We start from the raw sequence: 16,060 nt of genomic DNA on the forward strand, positions 1-16,060 counted from the left end.
ATCCTCTGAGGGGGTGGGTCCCAGAATCCTTCTAATAACCAGAAGAAACCTTATTGTTATCCCTGTAAACAGGTGGGTGATTTGAAAACTGACAGCAGTTGCCCAAAGAACAACAATAAGGAGAACATACCCCCAAGTAACATTCCCAAACCTCCTGTTACTACTAGTAGTAATCCCCCAGGTGGTGGGAGTGCCCCCAAGAATTTGGGTGCATTTACTTTGGGAGTTCCTGGGGACTCTGGCCTAACCAGGTCCCCAAACTTAGATACTCTTGTCTGTGAGACTGGCATGGGGTTTGCCAACTTCACTACTTGTCCCAACACTTTGGGCAAGTACAGACAGGAGCCCCTCATCAATGGTATAAAAGTTGAGGCCTATAAAGATACAGGGGCTGATACTGAGAGTCTAGTCCCCTCAAGGCAACTTTTACCTGGTGCCACCTACCAGGTGACCAATATTGATGGAGTACAGAGAGATCATCCCATGGCAGTGGTCAATCTCAGCTGGGGAGGTGTCACTGGCCACAAGAGAGTGGCAGTGTCACCAAACTTGCCTGTAGATTGCCTACTGGGGAATGATTTAGAGCTCTCAGCCTGGGCTGAAGTAGAGCAAGAAACCCATTCCAAAATGGTAAACATCCATGGTAAGGTTAGTGGGGCAGTGATAGCCACAGCCCCAGTCCAAGATGTCCTCCCTGAACAGGTCAGGAGGGCTGTGCCAGTCACAGCCCAATCTCAGACAACTTCCTTCCCAGAACAGGTTGTCAAGGCTGTGATGGTCACAGCCCACACCCAAACTGAGCCCCCTCCTGAAAAGGTTGGGAGAGTTGTGATGGCCACAGCTCAAACTCAGACAGATGACAGTGTTGTGAAGCCTGAAACTATGGATCACTCCACTCAGACAGAGAGTATTGAGGAGGAAGAGAAATCTCCCTCCCACCAGACTTTAGGAAATGATCAGCCTCCTCAGGGAACTGATCTGACCCCTTGTGAGGAAACTGCCACAGAGGTAGTCAGGCCTAGCCTGGCAGAACCCCTGATGTCAGTGGACCCTTCCAAGGTGGGACCCAGTCTGGAGCAGGTAACCTGCCCCTCTCTACCCTGCCTCAGTCAGCCCAGGGCTGTAGAGGTCAGGGAGGCCAGTGTTGGACCCCAAAGGGCCCCCTGTCCAAAAGAATTCCCCAATCAGCAGATTAAGGGCACTGAAGCTAGCAGACCTAGCCAAGTGAAAATAAAACACACTCCTGAGGGATCCCCCTTAAAATTAGTTAGGGACCTCCCCCAGATGGACACTGTTGGGCACAGCCAAACTTGGGACCCGAGGGCCCCAGACCTGACCTGTCCCTCCAGTAAGCCAAACAGAGGGACCCAACCTCCAGCTGTAGGTAGCCAGAGCTTGACCCTGAGAGCCCAAAACAACTCAGTCTTGGAAAGAAAGGCCTCTATGGTGGATAATGATTGGAGGAAGCTCAGCCCAAAATTAGTGGAGCCTCACTTCAGTACTCCATTTCAGCACCAGCCTTTTACTTTGCCAAAACACACCACAGGTAGAGATTCCCTATGGTGGAGACCCTCAGATACCCTTAGGGTGAGGGATTGCTTAGTGGACCATGAGATAGGGGGTAACCATGCCAGTGCTGGTACTTCCTTATATGGCCACTCAGGCAATATAGGCTTACCTGACAAGGATAGCCTTATCTCCTTTCGTTGGGGGGGGGGGGGGGTTATGTAGGAAGGTAGATCCCTGACTATGGTTGCCCCCAACTTTTTGCCTGGTGTTTTGCTGGTTTTCTGACTTAGTTGACCTGGGACCCTGCTATTCAGGGCCCCAGGCCTACTGCTCTCTCTGTAAAATGGATTCCATGTACCTTAGGTACATATCTAATTGGATACTGAGTCACCTTATCAGTCCCTGTACAGTGTACCTTAGGTACCCAGGGCATAGGTGTACCCAGGGCCTACCAGGGGCTGCAGCATGTATTATGCCACCCCTGGCTGGCCATCCAAATCTGACACAACTGGCTGCTTGACAGCTGGGGCAAGGTGGTGTAATCACCCTTTGCTTTAGATATAGTATACCTATATCTAACCCTAAAATGGACACACAGATCTCCTATCAGTCACTCCTATGGCAGGCCTTAACAATCCTGAAGGCAGAGTGCTTGGAATCGTGTGAGATGATGCTCTGGCATGAGCTGAGCCTATCTGCGGCTTTCGGGATCTATCCCTTAGCCGTTTCCCTGATAACGCATACCATATACTCTTAAGTGCATTATAATCCTCGCGGTTATATGCCAACTCTGGTATCGCTTTATCAAAACATGTCGAGTAAGGTGTCATACGAATTGGAATACTAACCCCTCGCCAATTCTGGCGACGGGGTTAGCATTCCACCCTTCTAGAGGGACACGACATGTATGTAACCTATAACCCCGGTTAAAGTCAGAAAGAGCCTTAGCTCCACAAAATGGATGCTGCCACCGAGACACAAGTCTGCCCTCCTGCTGCTGGGAGTCCTCCCAGAGCAGGAGGCAAGGACAAAGGGTTTCCTGCCAGGGGCGGTGCCAGCACCGTCCCAGACAGGGTTTTGTGTATTCTAGGTAGGCAGGGCTTTAGAGGAAGGTGACTGCAAGTGGCACCCCGGTGCTCACTGTGCATAGGCCGGCTGGAACCAGTTCCAGGGGCACACCAGACCCTGGGCTGGAGAAAGCCCGCCAAAGGAGAGGGGTGTAACCACCCCCCTCCTAGTCCCACCCATAGGGCAGGACTTAGTCGCGTGCCAGCCCCTTTTTGCAGGATAAAGGTAGGAACTGGCCCCCTTCCAAATCAGATCATCTTTGAATCCTGAAACTACTTTCCACGAAAGGAACTCAAGACTTCTTCCCAAGATTCTCCCTTGTGACTAAGGAGTAGTCACCCTGCAGCAGCAGGCACCAACCAAGCATCGCGGTTTGTTGCCAGTCTCTCCTTCGGATCAAGACTGCTCCAGCACGACGAGAACCGGCTTCCCTGGCACCTCTGACCTCAACCTACATCATCAGCCCAGCTGTGATCCGTGGGTGCGACGAGACCTCGAGGGACCGGCCATCTTCAGAACTGCACGACGCTTGTCCAGCACGACCACCGAGTGACCCTCGACCGAGCGCTTTGGGGTAAGAGAAGCCCCGACCCTGAGCAGCTCCAGCACCGAAGTTCAGCCCCCCTGCATCCACGAGATCTGCGTGGGGCCCTTCTGCTTTTTGCTGCTCACCGCGTTGTTCAGGTCGCTTGCCGTTGGCTAAGGCCCCCTCACGACGCTCCACGACGACAACCACTGCTGGTCTGGTTGCTCCAGACTAGCCCTTGCTCCCCTCCAAAAGAGGAGCACCCTGGACCCTCCTGGTCCACTCAAGACGCCATTTTAGGTCCACCGCGTGGGCCTTGCATTTGCCAAGACTTGTTGCCCAATCCTGGGTCCAGCGACGTCGACAGCAAGTACCTTCGTGGGACAGCTCGCACCTCCATCCTGGTCGCCGACAACGCCTCCTGGTCCAAGAGACTGCAGAGCCCAGCAGCGCCCACTCACCTGGCTGAGGTGACTTCGTCCGGTGCCATCCTGGTGCCCACTCAAATCACTGGCTAGTGATTCAGAACTTGGTCCCCTCTGCTTACAGGTTTCTTCTTCCCTGATCCAGGCTTGGATCACCACGAACTTTCTTCACTGGCCGCCTGCCAGCAACTTCTTTCTTCAGGCTCCTGGTTCTTCAACGAGGGCTTCCGACGCAACTTCAGCCCTATGCAGCCGCAGCCCCTGGGCTAGGTAAACTGAGTACTCCGGTGCTCCAGCATAGTCCAACACCCTAAGTGTTCGGATCCACTCCCGTTTTCGACCCACCTAGTCGGGTTCGCCCGAGAACAGTAACTTTGCAATTACTAGCATCCATAGACTTTTTCCCGCCTTACGCGTGAGAGTTCCCACTCTGCACACGACGTCCACAGGCCTCCTGCTCCTAACCTAAGTGTTTAGTATTGTAGGCCTAGCGATTCTAAAGTCTAGAAAAGTATTACTAACCTGCTAGTAATTTCGCATTCCATTTTCATAGTATATGGTTTTTCGTGCCCCTCGGGCATCTGTGTAAATTGTGCGACAAAGAATTTTTATAAGAGTTTTGTTGTGTGCTTAGCTCCCTGTCTCATAAAGAGCCAGGGTAGTCTTGTTATAAATAAATATCTGTTTATTTTCATAACAACTTGTGTGGTGTCCTTTCACTTGGTGTTCAAGGGGTAATGTGATGGTAAAACAGCTGGCTTAACACGCCCTCTAGAGTCTTAGCCTTAGACTGCTCGTATCCATGCTACTAGGATAGCTGGTCTATAAGGTTGACTTACAACCAATCATCAATAAGGGTTGTTTGGACTGATACATAGTGATCACTAGAATAGTGAGCACTGCATATCAGGCCAACTTCTCACAGATATAACCCATTGTATTGTTTTTCAACTTCTTATCAGGCTATAGCTGCCTTTTCCTTCAATTCCCCAGTGCGCGGGTCAACTTAGTCTGTTTCTACTTTAGCAGCTTGTGTTTTACCCATCACAAGTGGGTTAGGTTTCAAGCTGTAACTTATGGCCAGTGTTTTGAGAAGTAGGCTTATTCCTTGACCCACATCTGACCATATTTCCCTCTCACTGTATTTCGCAACGTCTGTTGCTTCTCTATTGTAGTGTTCTCTCTTGCTTTCCAGGTTATCACCATCTTCTCTGGGGTTTCACTTCTTCTGGACACCTATATACCATCCCTCAACCCAATCCCAAGCCTCCTCGGCAATAATAAGATGTCACGATTTCCCTTCCAAGATAATTCTCAGATGTGCCTGGAATAGCATAATATAATATCTTTCAATTCACTTTCCCTCTAGACTGCATCAAAACTATACCTCTGTTTTTGTACCAACATGGTAAAGTCCAGAAAGATGAGAATGATGAAGTCCTCACACTGTCGGGCTATCCTGCCCCAACCACTACCCCACCACCCTTCAGTCACCTGGCCATTGTGCTTCTGACTAAAACTCAATAAGTACCCAAAATAGCTTTCATGCAACTAGTTAAGCCCCCTACCGCTGCGGTTCCCAAAGTGTGCGCCGCGAGGCCCCGCTGCGCCGTGATGAGCAGCCAGGGGCGCCGCGCCGCAGGATGTGGGTGATATAAATTGCAGCCCAACATGCGGGGGGTTAAAATGCCACCTTCGGAATGATTTTGCCCAGCACAGCCATACGCATCCATGCGTACGTACGCACTCACGCGTCGTACTTAAACTGCGTAGGCTCACCATTACTGCCTTAGCAAGCTTGTACCATTGGAGGAACGTTGCTGTTGACCCCGTGCCCTGCCTCTCCTCTCCTCGTGGGGCCCTGTTCAACTAAAATCGGTAAGCAAGCACATCTCAAACGAGGAAATGTGACACACAAACTCGTCAGCGTCAAAATATGTCCTCATTCAAATACCTCATCACTGCACTCTCCCTATGCAGACACGTTATGCTGCCTGACTCCCCAGCACTAGCTTCCTTATTTTCTCTCCCCCTCGCCAGACCGTATTATTTCTCACCTGAATCATAATTCTCTGATAGGAACATGGGGATGGTATGCGTCATTTAAAGCAATACCGCCACTCCGAGTGTTGAAAATAAACCTGTATGGAGGTTCCAGTTGATGCTATTATAACTGAGTCTGAAGCATAAAATTGTACTTGCCCAAATAAATTATGTATGTATCTTTGTTGCTTAACGCCCCTTATGGGTAATACATAACGGATGCATTTGCCTCGATGACGAGGTTGCACACAGGAGCACTGTTGCCTCCTTATGAAAGATTTTGGTCCAAAAAATATGACTAAAATGAAATCATGTAAAATCAGATGTCCTGTCTTTACCACCTACCTAAGAGAAACACTTAAATTGCAATATAATTTCGAAGCACGCTGGTTTACCTCGCCAATAAATGTATTGGATCAATTAGTATTAACACGCATCTCACAGGCCCATACAACTTGTTGGGAATTACTTGTGATCCAGAAGGAAAGAAAGTCAATGAAAGCCTTTTTGCAATAAATGAGAGCCTCCAGAGATGCGGAAAAGACACAGAACATTAAAAAACCCGAGGAACGCTACCATCAGCTCATTTGCCTCATACTCCAACATGCAAATCCGACTCTGAATAGGAAGGACTTGCTTGATCCTTGTACCCAGGACAAGCAGGCAGGATGCATTTTATTGATGGATGACATCTTATCAGGTACATTACAGGAGGAAAAAGTGACGTGTGCAAGTTACAAAAACATACAAACTACAAGTAGAGGTATAATACTGCAATAAGGGGCAGGCACTCAAGCACACGAACAAACGTTATGTAGGCAATGGTGGCACTTGTGCAAATATCTAAAGCAAACAAAATGTAAGAGGTAGCAAACAGTGTTACAAGGAAAAGTGACGTGTGCATGTTACAAAAGAGTTCCAAACACAGATAGAAGGATAATACTGCAATAAATGGCAGACACTCAAACCACAAGAACACACTGGGAATAGAATTGTCTGTACTGGAAGGTCTTCCTTCAGATAATAAAGAGGGTGTGAGTTAAATTTGGAAGTGTCTTTGAAAGAGGAGAACTTTGAGGTCAGTGTTGAAGGCCTGGGAGGAGGTGGTGGCTCCTGAACACATGCAGACAAAATGGGTTTGCTCTGAAAAAAAGGCCCAAGCAGGGCGAGTTTGTCACTCCCTGGTGAAACTAGTGACTGGTAAACGTAGTGTGGCTGATCCAGGGGCCGCCATGTCCCGGGGCGTCTCCGTGCAGCAATACTTTGATGAACATGCTCTCTGTTCATGAATCCAGTCTATCTGCGTCTCAAAGCTGTTCTGCTGCGCTCCCATTGTTGCTTTATGACAGGTGCCACGCACAGGGCCTGAAGGCTCTTTATTAAGGATGTTATTTAGTTTTTGCACTAATGCAAGCGTTCTGTACTTGGCCCTTGATGCCCTGTTTTGGTGCTGACTGCTGTGTGGTAAGCACGAGGTTTTACCAAATGCTTTGCAGTCTATCTATCCCACACATCTCTTCACTCAATTTCAGTGGGGGAGGCATGGGCCCTCTCGCCCAGTAGTAAGGCCCACCAGGATGTTGCAGATGGCTCAAGCCCCCTCCAGGAGTGAGAGGGAGGATGGGAATGGAACCATAAATGTGGTGGGGGTATTCAGACTGGGGGGTATATTTTATTATACAGAAGTTTTTTAACTATTGTTGTGTGGTTAAAATATTTTGCGTGTAAACATATTTGGCTATTAATCTTGTGTTGTTTCTCACTTAACGAGTTTTTATTAAACAACTGTTATCATCTTGTTTTGTTACAAATATGATTATAATACCTTCATTGCGTCCCAATTACTTTAAGGAAGACAACAGGAAGTACTCCTGAGGTCGGATTACATCCCGCCCACCGGTAAAAAAATGGTGGGGAGCCACAGCCAACTGCCGATTAGGTCAAGGGAGCCACTGGTCAAAAAAGTTGGGGAACCACTGCCCTACCGAATAGACCTCATTCATGTATCTCTTTGCCACCTCCAAAGACACCCACCAGGACAGTCTCCTGCACCCCCAGCCCTCATACCTTTGCACGACCCACATAATGGAAACACACACATGGCTTGAACCTTGGGATAAAAACCCATGCTGAAATTCCCCAAGATAAGCAATTCCCCATGCATATTTCTCACCAAACCATACACACAGGAAAGACCCAATTAGCATTCCTCAAATAGATGTCCTTTCAACTGCTGAGTGAACCTGACTAACTGGGTGAGCCACCAGATCTCAACATCACCAACGTTTGCACGGTTCTCACCTTACTGTGCGAATCAATTCTACCATTGATTAACCCCTCCAGAATCAGTTGAGTTAATTCATCTTCCAGTGCGCCCACCGTCGTGTTAAAGGCAGTCGCCATCTTGCGCATATCAGCAGACACATATGGGCTGAAGTACTAGAAACAAAACAAATTGATTTCAGTCACAACTCTAATGCAGGAGCAACGATTCTGCAAGAAAGTGAATCCCACAAACTCAGGAGCCTTTATTAAGTGCAGGCAACACATTTCAAAGATGCCAAGAAAAATAACATAAGCAGGGAAATTAGTCGATAGCTTCACAGGTGCCTCCAGAGAGCAGAAGACAAACTCAGCATAGAGCAAGAAATAGGAGCCTGAAATAAAATGATCAGCAAGCAAATAAAGAACATTAAAGAACAGGACCAAGGTGCCAAACAGACCAGCACAGCTGGAGAAAGGAACTAAATTACAGGTACTCAAGCAGAGCAGAGAACCATTACAGATTAACAGGTGGTTTCTGAAATGTGTGTTGTTTGCCAGAAGTGTTACATTAGGTAGCCAACATGTACTACCGGAGAGATAGTAAAGAAACCAAGGCCGATGTGTCATGTGCTTATAAGGATAGGAATGATTAACCTGAATAAGGGCGCGGTTCCGGATCTGTGTGTACAGTGTTCGCACATGCTGTGCCAGGTACATGTCCAAGAGGAGATTGTCCTGCATAAGGAGAAAAAAATCTTTAGTTCAGCCATACCACCTCCAGATCAGTAAATAAATCAACCATCATTTCATTAGGAGGGTGCCAATCCAGACAATATGCATGAGATAAGAACACAGTACAGGTAATGGAGCGGAGTGCACCAGCTCATACAACCGGTTATGAGATTACAATACAGGCATTATACTGGTGATGGGGTCACAGCCAACAAACACATCTGCAAGGTGTCAGCACAGACACTAAAGTAGCCGTGTATTGCATTAGAGAAAAAGAGCCCAAAGATTCTATTTGAGAGGATGCCAGCACAAGCATTCTTTATGAAGGGTGACAACAGCAGACAGTTTGTAGGGCAAATGATCCTAGCTCAGACCCTGTAGATTAAAGTGTTGAAGAGAGATTAGCAAGGCACGACACCTGCACCAAAAAGAGGGAATCCAAGCACAGGGATACTGCAAAAGAAGGGATCCAAGGACAGACATTTACAGTAGAGAGCAGCCTAGCTCAGACTTTTTGCAGAAAAGCAGAGCCAGCACCAATAAACAAGAATAGACTATAACCCATGAACTGCTCGATAGGGTAGGCTCAGAAGACATTCACCTATGGACTTTACAAAAGCAGTGGGAGTGAGCACACTACTCCATCCATCATCTGACTATGTAGTACAAGGCAAAACAATTTATAGTTTGCTGAATTCAAAATACACACTAGAGCAAACATATATGGCAAATCGAAACAATACTGAGCATTAAAATGCCCTGTTATATTCAAGGTAGACCTACGCTTCTACAATGAAGCGGAGAACTAGTGTTCTTTGCCCCAATTACATGTGAGGTAACTTTCAGGGTTTAAATGGCAAAGCTTAGCAAGAACTGCTATTTACTGAAACATTCAGTACACCTTATTGCAGACTTGTGGAAACTTCAAAATTTCCAAACCTGAACATTATAGTAAAGCAGGAAAAGCAGATGTGAAAAAAGTGTGAAAGCTACGCAAAAATACCTCTACACATGCCTACCCATAAAAAGGAACTGGAGATTTGGAAACCTGCTGGTGAAGCCAAGGGTGAACAAATTACTTACATTCGGTAACAATGCATCTGTAAGAGACATTTGTTCGTTATAGACTCCTTACCTTAGAATTACCCCCTGGCATCAGACTGGATCCCGGAGAATTCTTTCTTCAGGAATACCCATGCGCGCCAGGAGGTGGCGGTCAACTCCGCAATGTTCGTCGCGGCCGCCGGGATGACGTCACGGTGCCTACTTATACACCGCCCCTACGCGTTAACATCAGTTCCGACACGACTTTCCACACCAGAAGCACAGAGTCATGAAAGACACTGACCACTGGTGGCACCACATTAAGGCCCTGCAAGGGAGTCTCTATCCCTAGAAGTCAGTTCGCAGAGCAGGGAGGATGGGTGGGATGGTAAGGAATCTATAACTAACATATGTCATTTACAGATACATCGTTACAGAAGGTAAGTAACTTGTTCATCTGAAAGAGACTATTAGTTATAGATTCCTTACCTCAGAATAGATACCCCAGCAATACCAAACCCAGAGGAGGGACTCCGGACCAAGTTCACACCAGAAAATCCTGGAGGACAGAAAGGGCAGAGTAGCTGTCCCACCGGACTTGACTAGACTATCCAGACAGTAATGTCTCGTGAAAGTGTACATAGAAGCCCACATGGCCGTCTGGCAAATGTCCCTGATTGGAGCTCCATGTGACAAAACAGTGGTTGCTGCCGTAGTGGAATGAGCTTGCAGCCCCACTGGAGAGTCCTTTAAAGCTAAAGTGTAACAAATCTTGATACACAGGACGACCCACAGAGATGGTACGTTTTTGCCAGGCTTGACCTCTCTAGGCACCCACAAAGTCAACAAAGAGGTGATCATCCACCCGGAATTCCTTTGTGCAGTCATGGTAGAAAGACAGTGCACGTTGTGGGTCCAGACGGTGGAGTCTCGCCTCCTTGGAAGGATGGGGAGGATGCAAAAAGGTGGGCAGAGTAATAGTCTGTCTGATGTCAAAAGGAGTGACAACTTTAGGTAGGAACAAGGGCCTCATTCAAAGCACCACTTTATCCGGATGGACCGAGAAGAAAGGGGATTTAGAATTAAGAGCCTGAAGCTCACTTACTCTGCGAGCAGAGGTGATGGAAATAAGAAAGGCAGTCTTAAGAGTAAGAAACCTGAGAGGACAGTTGTGAAGAGGCTCGAAGGGAGCACACATACGGTAAGTCAAGACAAGTTCCACTGAGGCATTATGAAAAGAAATGGAGGAAAGAGATGACTAATGCCTTTAAAGAACCTACTTACAATAGGGGACTTGAACAAAGAAGGCTGATCTGGAAGCCGAATAGTAGCAGAAATGGCTGCCAGGTAGCCTTTAAGAGTGCCCAGAGCAGAGACCTGCTGGGCCAAAGAAAGAAGGAACAAAAGAACCTTAGAAAGAGGGGCGTAGAGGGGATCCACAGCCTTTGCTGTGGACCTTTCCACAAACTTGTTCCATTGACTGCCGTATACCATCTAAGTGGAGGGACGCCTGGCTGCCAAGATGACATTACAGACTTCAGGAGTAAGGTCAAAAGCGGTCAACTGTCCCCGCTCAATCTCCACGCAAGGAGGTGGAGTCTGGAAAGTTTCGGGTGAAGGACCATCACATGCTGCTGCGATAAAAGATCCTCCCGAAGTGGAAGTCTGATCAGAGGATCGATAGCCATGCTCAGTAGCTTGGGGTATCAGACTCTTCATGCCCAGTCCGGTGCCACAAGAATGGCTTTATCCCAGTCGCACTTGATCTTCTTCAGCACGCCACCGGCAAACACCACCAGCTGATCCGCACCACCAAGAAGACAGCATTCACAGAACGACTGGACAACAACGCCCACAACAGCAAGGAACTCTTTTCAGCATCGTCAAAGAGTTCTCCAACCCCAGCGCCGGAAACAACGACATCACCCCCTCACAAGACCTCTGCGACTCACTCGCCTCGTTCTTCCACCGCAAGATCGTCGATATACACAACAGCTTCGGCGCAACAACCACGTAACCAACCACAGAACCAACCCCCCCCCCCCCCACCACCACCCTCTGCGCCTGGACCCCGGTCAGCACCAAAGACACCACCCGCACGATGAACACCATCCACTCCGGATCACCAACCGACCTCTGCCCCCACCACGTCTTCAACAAGGCTGACTCCATCATCGCACCCCAACTCCGGGACGTCATCAACACCTCCTTCAACACCGCCACCTTCCCGGAGACCTGGAAGCACGCCGAGCTCAGCGCCCTCCTGAAGAAACCAACTGCAGACCCCACCGACCTCAAGAACTACCGCCCCATCTCGCTCCTCCCTTTTACTGCCAAAGTCATCGAGAAGACCGTCAACAAACAGCTGCCCGCCTTCGTCGAGACGAACGAATCCCTCGATCCCTCGCAGTCCGTTTTCCGAGCCAACCACAGCACCGAGACTGCCCTCATCGCAGCCACTGACGACATCAGATCCCTGCTCGACAACGGGGAAACAGCGGCCCTCATCCTCCTGGACCTCTCCGCAGCATTCAACACTGTCAGCCACGGCACCCTAGTGCAGCGCCTCAGCAACATCGGAGTCCAAGAGAAAGCACTGGAGTGGATCATCTCGTTCCTCGCCGGAAGAACCCAGAGAGTCCGCCTCCCCCCGTTCAGATCTGAGGCCACCGAAGTCATCTGCGGCGTACCACCAGGATCATCACTCAGCCCAACCCTCTTCAACGTCTACATGAGCCCTCTCGCAACCGTCGCATGCAAACACAACCTCAACATCATCTCCTACTATGACGACACCCAGCTGATCCTCTCCCTCACCAACGACCCCGCCACCGCCAGAACCAAACCAACGGACCACGCACGCAACCTGGGCTTCGTCCTGGACTCCTCCCTCTCGATGACCAGACAAGTCAACGCCGTCTCATCATCATGCTTCAACACCCTGCGCATGCTCCGCAAGATCTTCCGATGGATCCCCACCGAAACCAGGAAGACGGTCACCCAGGCACTCGTCACCAGCCGACTGGACTACGGAAACACCCTCTACGCCGCAACCACAGCCAAACTTCAGAAAAGACTCCAGCGCATCCAGAATGCCTCCGCACGACTCGCCCTGGACGTCCCCTGACACAGCCACATCTCCGGCCACCTGAGAGACCTGCACTGGCTCCCCGTCAGCAAGAGGATCACGTTCAGGCTCCTCACCCACGCACACAAGGCCCTCCACGACCTGGGCCCCAAGTACCTCAACAACCGCCTGACCTTCTACGCACCCACCCGCCAGCTACGATCAACCAGCCTCACCCTCGCCGCCGTACCGCGCATCCGCAATGGCCACCGCCGGAGGAAGATTCTTCTCCTACCTAGCAGCCAAGACATGGAACTCCCTCCCCATCCACCTTCGACTGACCCAGGATCACCTCTCCTTCAGGAAGCTCCTCAAGAACTGGCTCTTCGAGCAGTAGCTGACCCCTCCCCCCCAGCGCCTTGAGACCCTTCCGGGTGAGTAGCGCGCTATACAAATGTCCATGATTGATTGACTCTGGGCAGAAGTGGTACTGGCAGTAAGGCGTACAGGAGGCCGCAAATCCACTCACCACGAAAAGTGTCGCCAAGCAAGTGTCACCTTGAAACTCCCAAGCGCAAAACTGCTGACATTGCGCACTCTCTTCAGTGGCAAACAGATTTAACAAAGGCTCTTCCCCCTGCTGACAGAGACCTAGCACCACCACTGAGTGAAGATGCCACTTGTGATTCACCAGGCACCGACGGCTGAGTTTGTCCGCTCTGGCATTCAGAGAACGTGCAGGGTCATGCCCTGATGTTCCCGCCAAGTCCAGAGGCGAAGAGCCTCTTGACAAAGGGTCCAAGACTCAACCCCGCCCTGTTTGTTGTAGTACCACATGGCGGTGGTGTTGTCTGTGAACACCTCCCACTGCCTTGCCCTTAAGGGAGGGAAGGAATTCCTTCAGTGCCAAGCAAATCGCCCAGAGCTCCAACAGAATGATATGGAACCCAGACTCCGCCGGAGACCAGACTCCTCTGATCTCAGCCTCTCCGAAGTAGACACCCCATCCCAGGAGTAATGCATTGGTCACCACCGTGAATTCTGGTTGGGGAAGGGAGAGGGATCTGCCTCTGACCCAACTCTGGTTTGTTAACCACCACTGCAGTTGTTGCGCAGTTTCCTCCAAGATCTGGACGTAGTCAGAAAGATTCGTTTGATTCTGCACCCAATGGGACTTCAGGTCCCACTATTGAGCCTGCATATGTCATCTGGCATGATCCACCAGCAGGATGCAGGAGGCCGTGAGGCCCAGCAGACTCAAGGTCATTCTCACTGAAATCCAGGATAGAAGCTGAAACATTGGCATCATAATCCGAACATTCCAGGCTCGCTGCTCGGGAGGACAGTCCCGAAACTGCCATGTGTCCAGAACAGCTCAGATGAAAGGGAGCGACTGAGAGGGAGTCGGGTGTGACTTCGGCACGTTGATAGTGAACCCCAGCCAACGCCTTCAACAGCCAGTCATCGAGATAGGGGAAGACCCTGACCCCTGATCTGCGCAGATGAGCTGCGACCACCGCCATCACCGTCGTGAACCCCTAAGGGGCACTAGTAAGGCCGAAAGGGAGCATGGTGAACTAAAAGTGCTTGTGGCCTTCAGTGAACCGTAGGTAAAGTCTGTGGGCTGGCAGGACGGGGATGTGGATATAAGTGTCCGGCAAGTCCAATGCCACCATCCAGTCTCCAGGAACGAGGCCAGATAGGACCTGAGCCAAGGTTAGCATTTTGAACTTCTCCTTCCGGAGGAAGAGGTTGGGGGCCCTGAGGTCCAGGATAGGAAGTAGGTCTTTTTCTTTCTTGGGTACCAGAAAGTAGCAGGACTAGCAATCAGGGCCTACTTCTGGTGTATGCGCCCTATCGATAGCTCCCTTGGTCAAGATAACTACGACTTCCTGGTGGAGAAGGGCCAAATGATTCTCCAACATGCGATCTACAGATGGTGGCATTGAGGGAGGGGTAGTCTCGAAGGGGAGAGAGTAGCCCTTCGGACTATCTGCAAACCCCACCTGTCTGACGTGATGGGATACCAGTGGGGGAGATAATGGAGAATCCTGCCACCCACTGGCTGTTGATGGGCCTGAAAAGTCAGACTAGGATCGTTTGGAGGGTGGTGCAGGGGGGAAAAGGTGGACTGGCCCACTAGATGGTTACCAGACCTGCGTCTCTGGGTCCCATGTCCACGGCCACACAGGGGCTCGGTAGCTTGCGTGGGCCGGTGGCTTGACTGGGCCGGACGTGGTGGGGTGCCCCTTCCGTAGCCACGAAATTGGGGAAAGGCAGACTCTGGGGGAAGGGAAGACGCAGCGAGGCCCAAGGATCTTGCCGTAGCCCGAGAATCCTTAAAGCGCTCCAGTGCCAAGTCTGCCTTGTCACCAAAAAAGGCAACAGCCATCAAAGGGCATGTCCAGCAGAGTTGACTGAACATCCCTCGAAAAACCAGATGTCCTCAACCAGGTGTAGCACCAAAGGGCTACCGACGTGTCAATCGTTCTGCCCAGTGAGTCAGTAGTAATCAGTCCACAGCGGAATGAGAATTTTGATGAGTCTCTCCCATCTGTCACTGCTTGAGAGAGAACGGCCTGGGCCACCTCTGGGCACTGAGGCAGCACCTGCACAACCATATCCCGGATTGTATGGGAGTATCGTCCCTAGAGGCATGTGGTATTCACAGACCGCAGTGCTAAGCTGGAGGATGAGCACATGCGCTTCCCAAGATGCGCCAGCTTCTTGGATTCCCTGGCCAGCGGTGCAGAAGGGAATGCACCCTTGAAAGAAGCAGCTTGGACCACCAAGCTCTCGGTGGAAGGGTGTTGGGTGAGGAAAATGGGATCGCCCGGGGCCGGGCAGTGGCAGCAGGCCATTCCACAGGAGTCCCTGGAGCACGTGCTGGACTTGGACCAAGTACCCAGAACGTCCGTGAGGGCTTCATTAAAGGGCAAGAGGGGTTCAGAGGAAGTTGCCACCGGTTGAAGCTCCATCAGGAGATTAGTCCTGACTGCCATTGTTGGGAGCTCCGGGCCCAAGGCCTCAGCTGCCCTACACACCCCCACTGCATAGGACGCTCCCGCCTCCGTAGCCAAGGTAGGGCATGCCAAGGTCTGGGGAGGTATCCAGACCACTGGCATCACCCAATTCCTCTCTCCAGTCCGGTTCTTCCTGCTGGTCTGTCAAAGGGTCCAGCGACACCTCCCATTCCCCATCACCACCCTCAGGGCGATATGGAACTCCTGGGATGAATAAGGGAATAAAAGTACCCTCCAACGTCGGATTCGCTTTCAGTCCGGCTCCAGGTCCATCTTGGGGATGAGGATAGGGAAGGCGTCTGGAAGGAGGAGGGGGGGGCTTGTCGTCATCGAGATTGTCGCCGGGGAAGTTTGAGTA

At 50.4% G+C, this 16,060-nt stretch overlaps 1 protein-coding gene across 3 annotated transcripts in view; it reads right to left on the bottom strand.

The window, feature by feature from the left end:
* The window catches only part of GPS1 (G protein pathway suppressor 1), a 253,101-nt gene that overhangs the window by 63,340 nt on the left and 173,701 nt on the right, over positions 1 to 16,060 (bottom strand). For all 3 annotated transcript variants that reach the window (XM_078653771.1, XM_078653769.1, XM_078653770.1), the window contains 2 exons: positions 8,491 to 8,571; positions 7,873 to 8,010 (listed from right to left, as the gene is read on the bottom strand). In XM_078653771.1, coding sequence (XP_078509897.1) covers positions 7,873 to 8,010; positions 8,491 to 8,571 — 219 coding nt within the window. The remainder of the gene's footprint in view (positions 1 to 7,872; positions 8,011 to 8,490; positions 8,572 to 16,060) is intronic.

This window comes from Lissotriton helveticus, chromosome 7 (genome assembly GCF_964261635.1).
Source record: "Lissotriton helveticus chromosome 7, aLisHel1.1, whole genome shotgun sequence".
In the NCBI taxonomy this organism is placed as follows: Eukaryota; Metazoa; Chordata; class Amphibia; order Caudata; family Salamandridae; genus Lissotriton; species Lissotriton helveticus.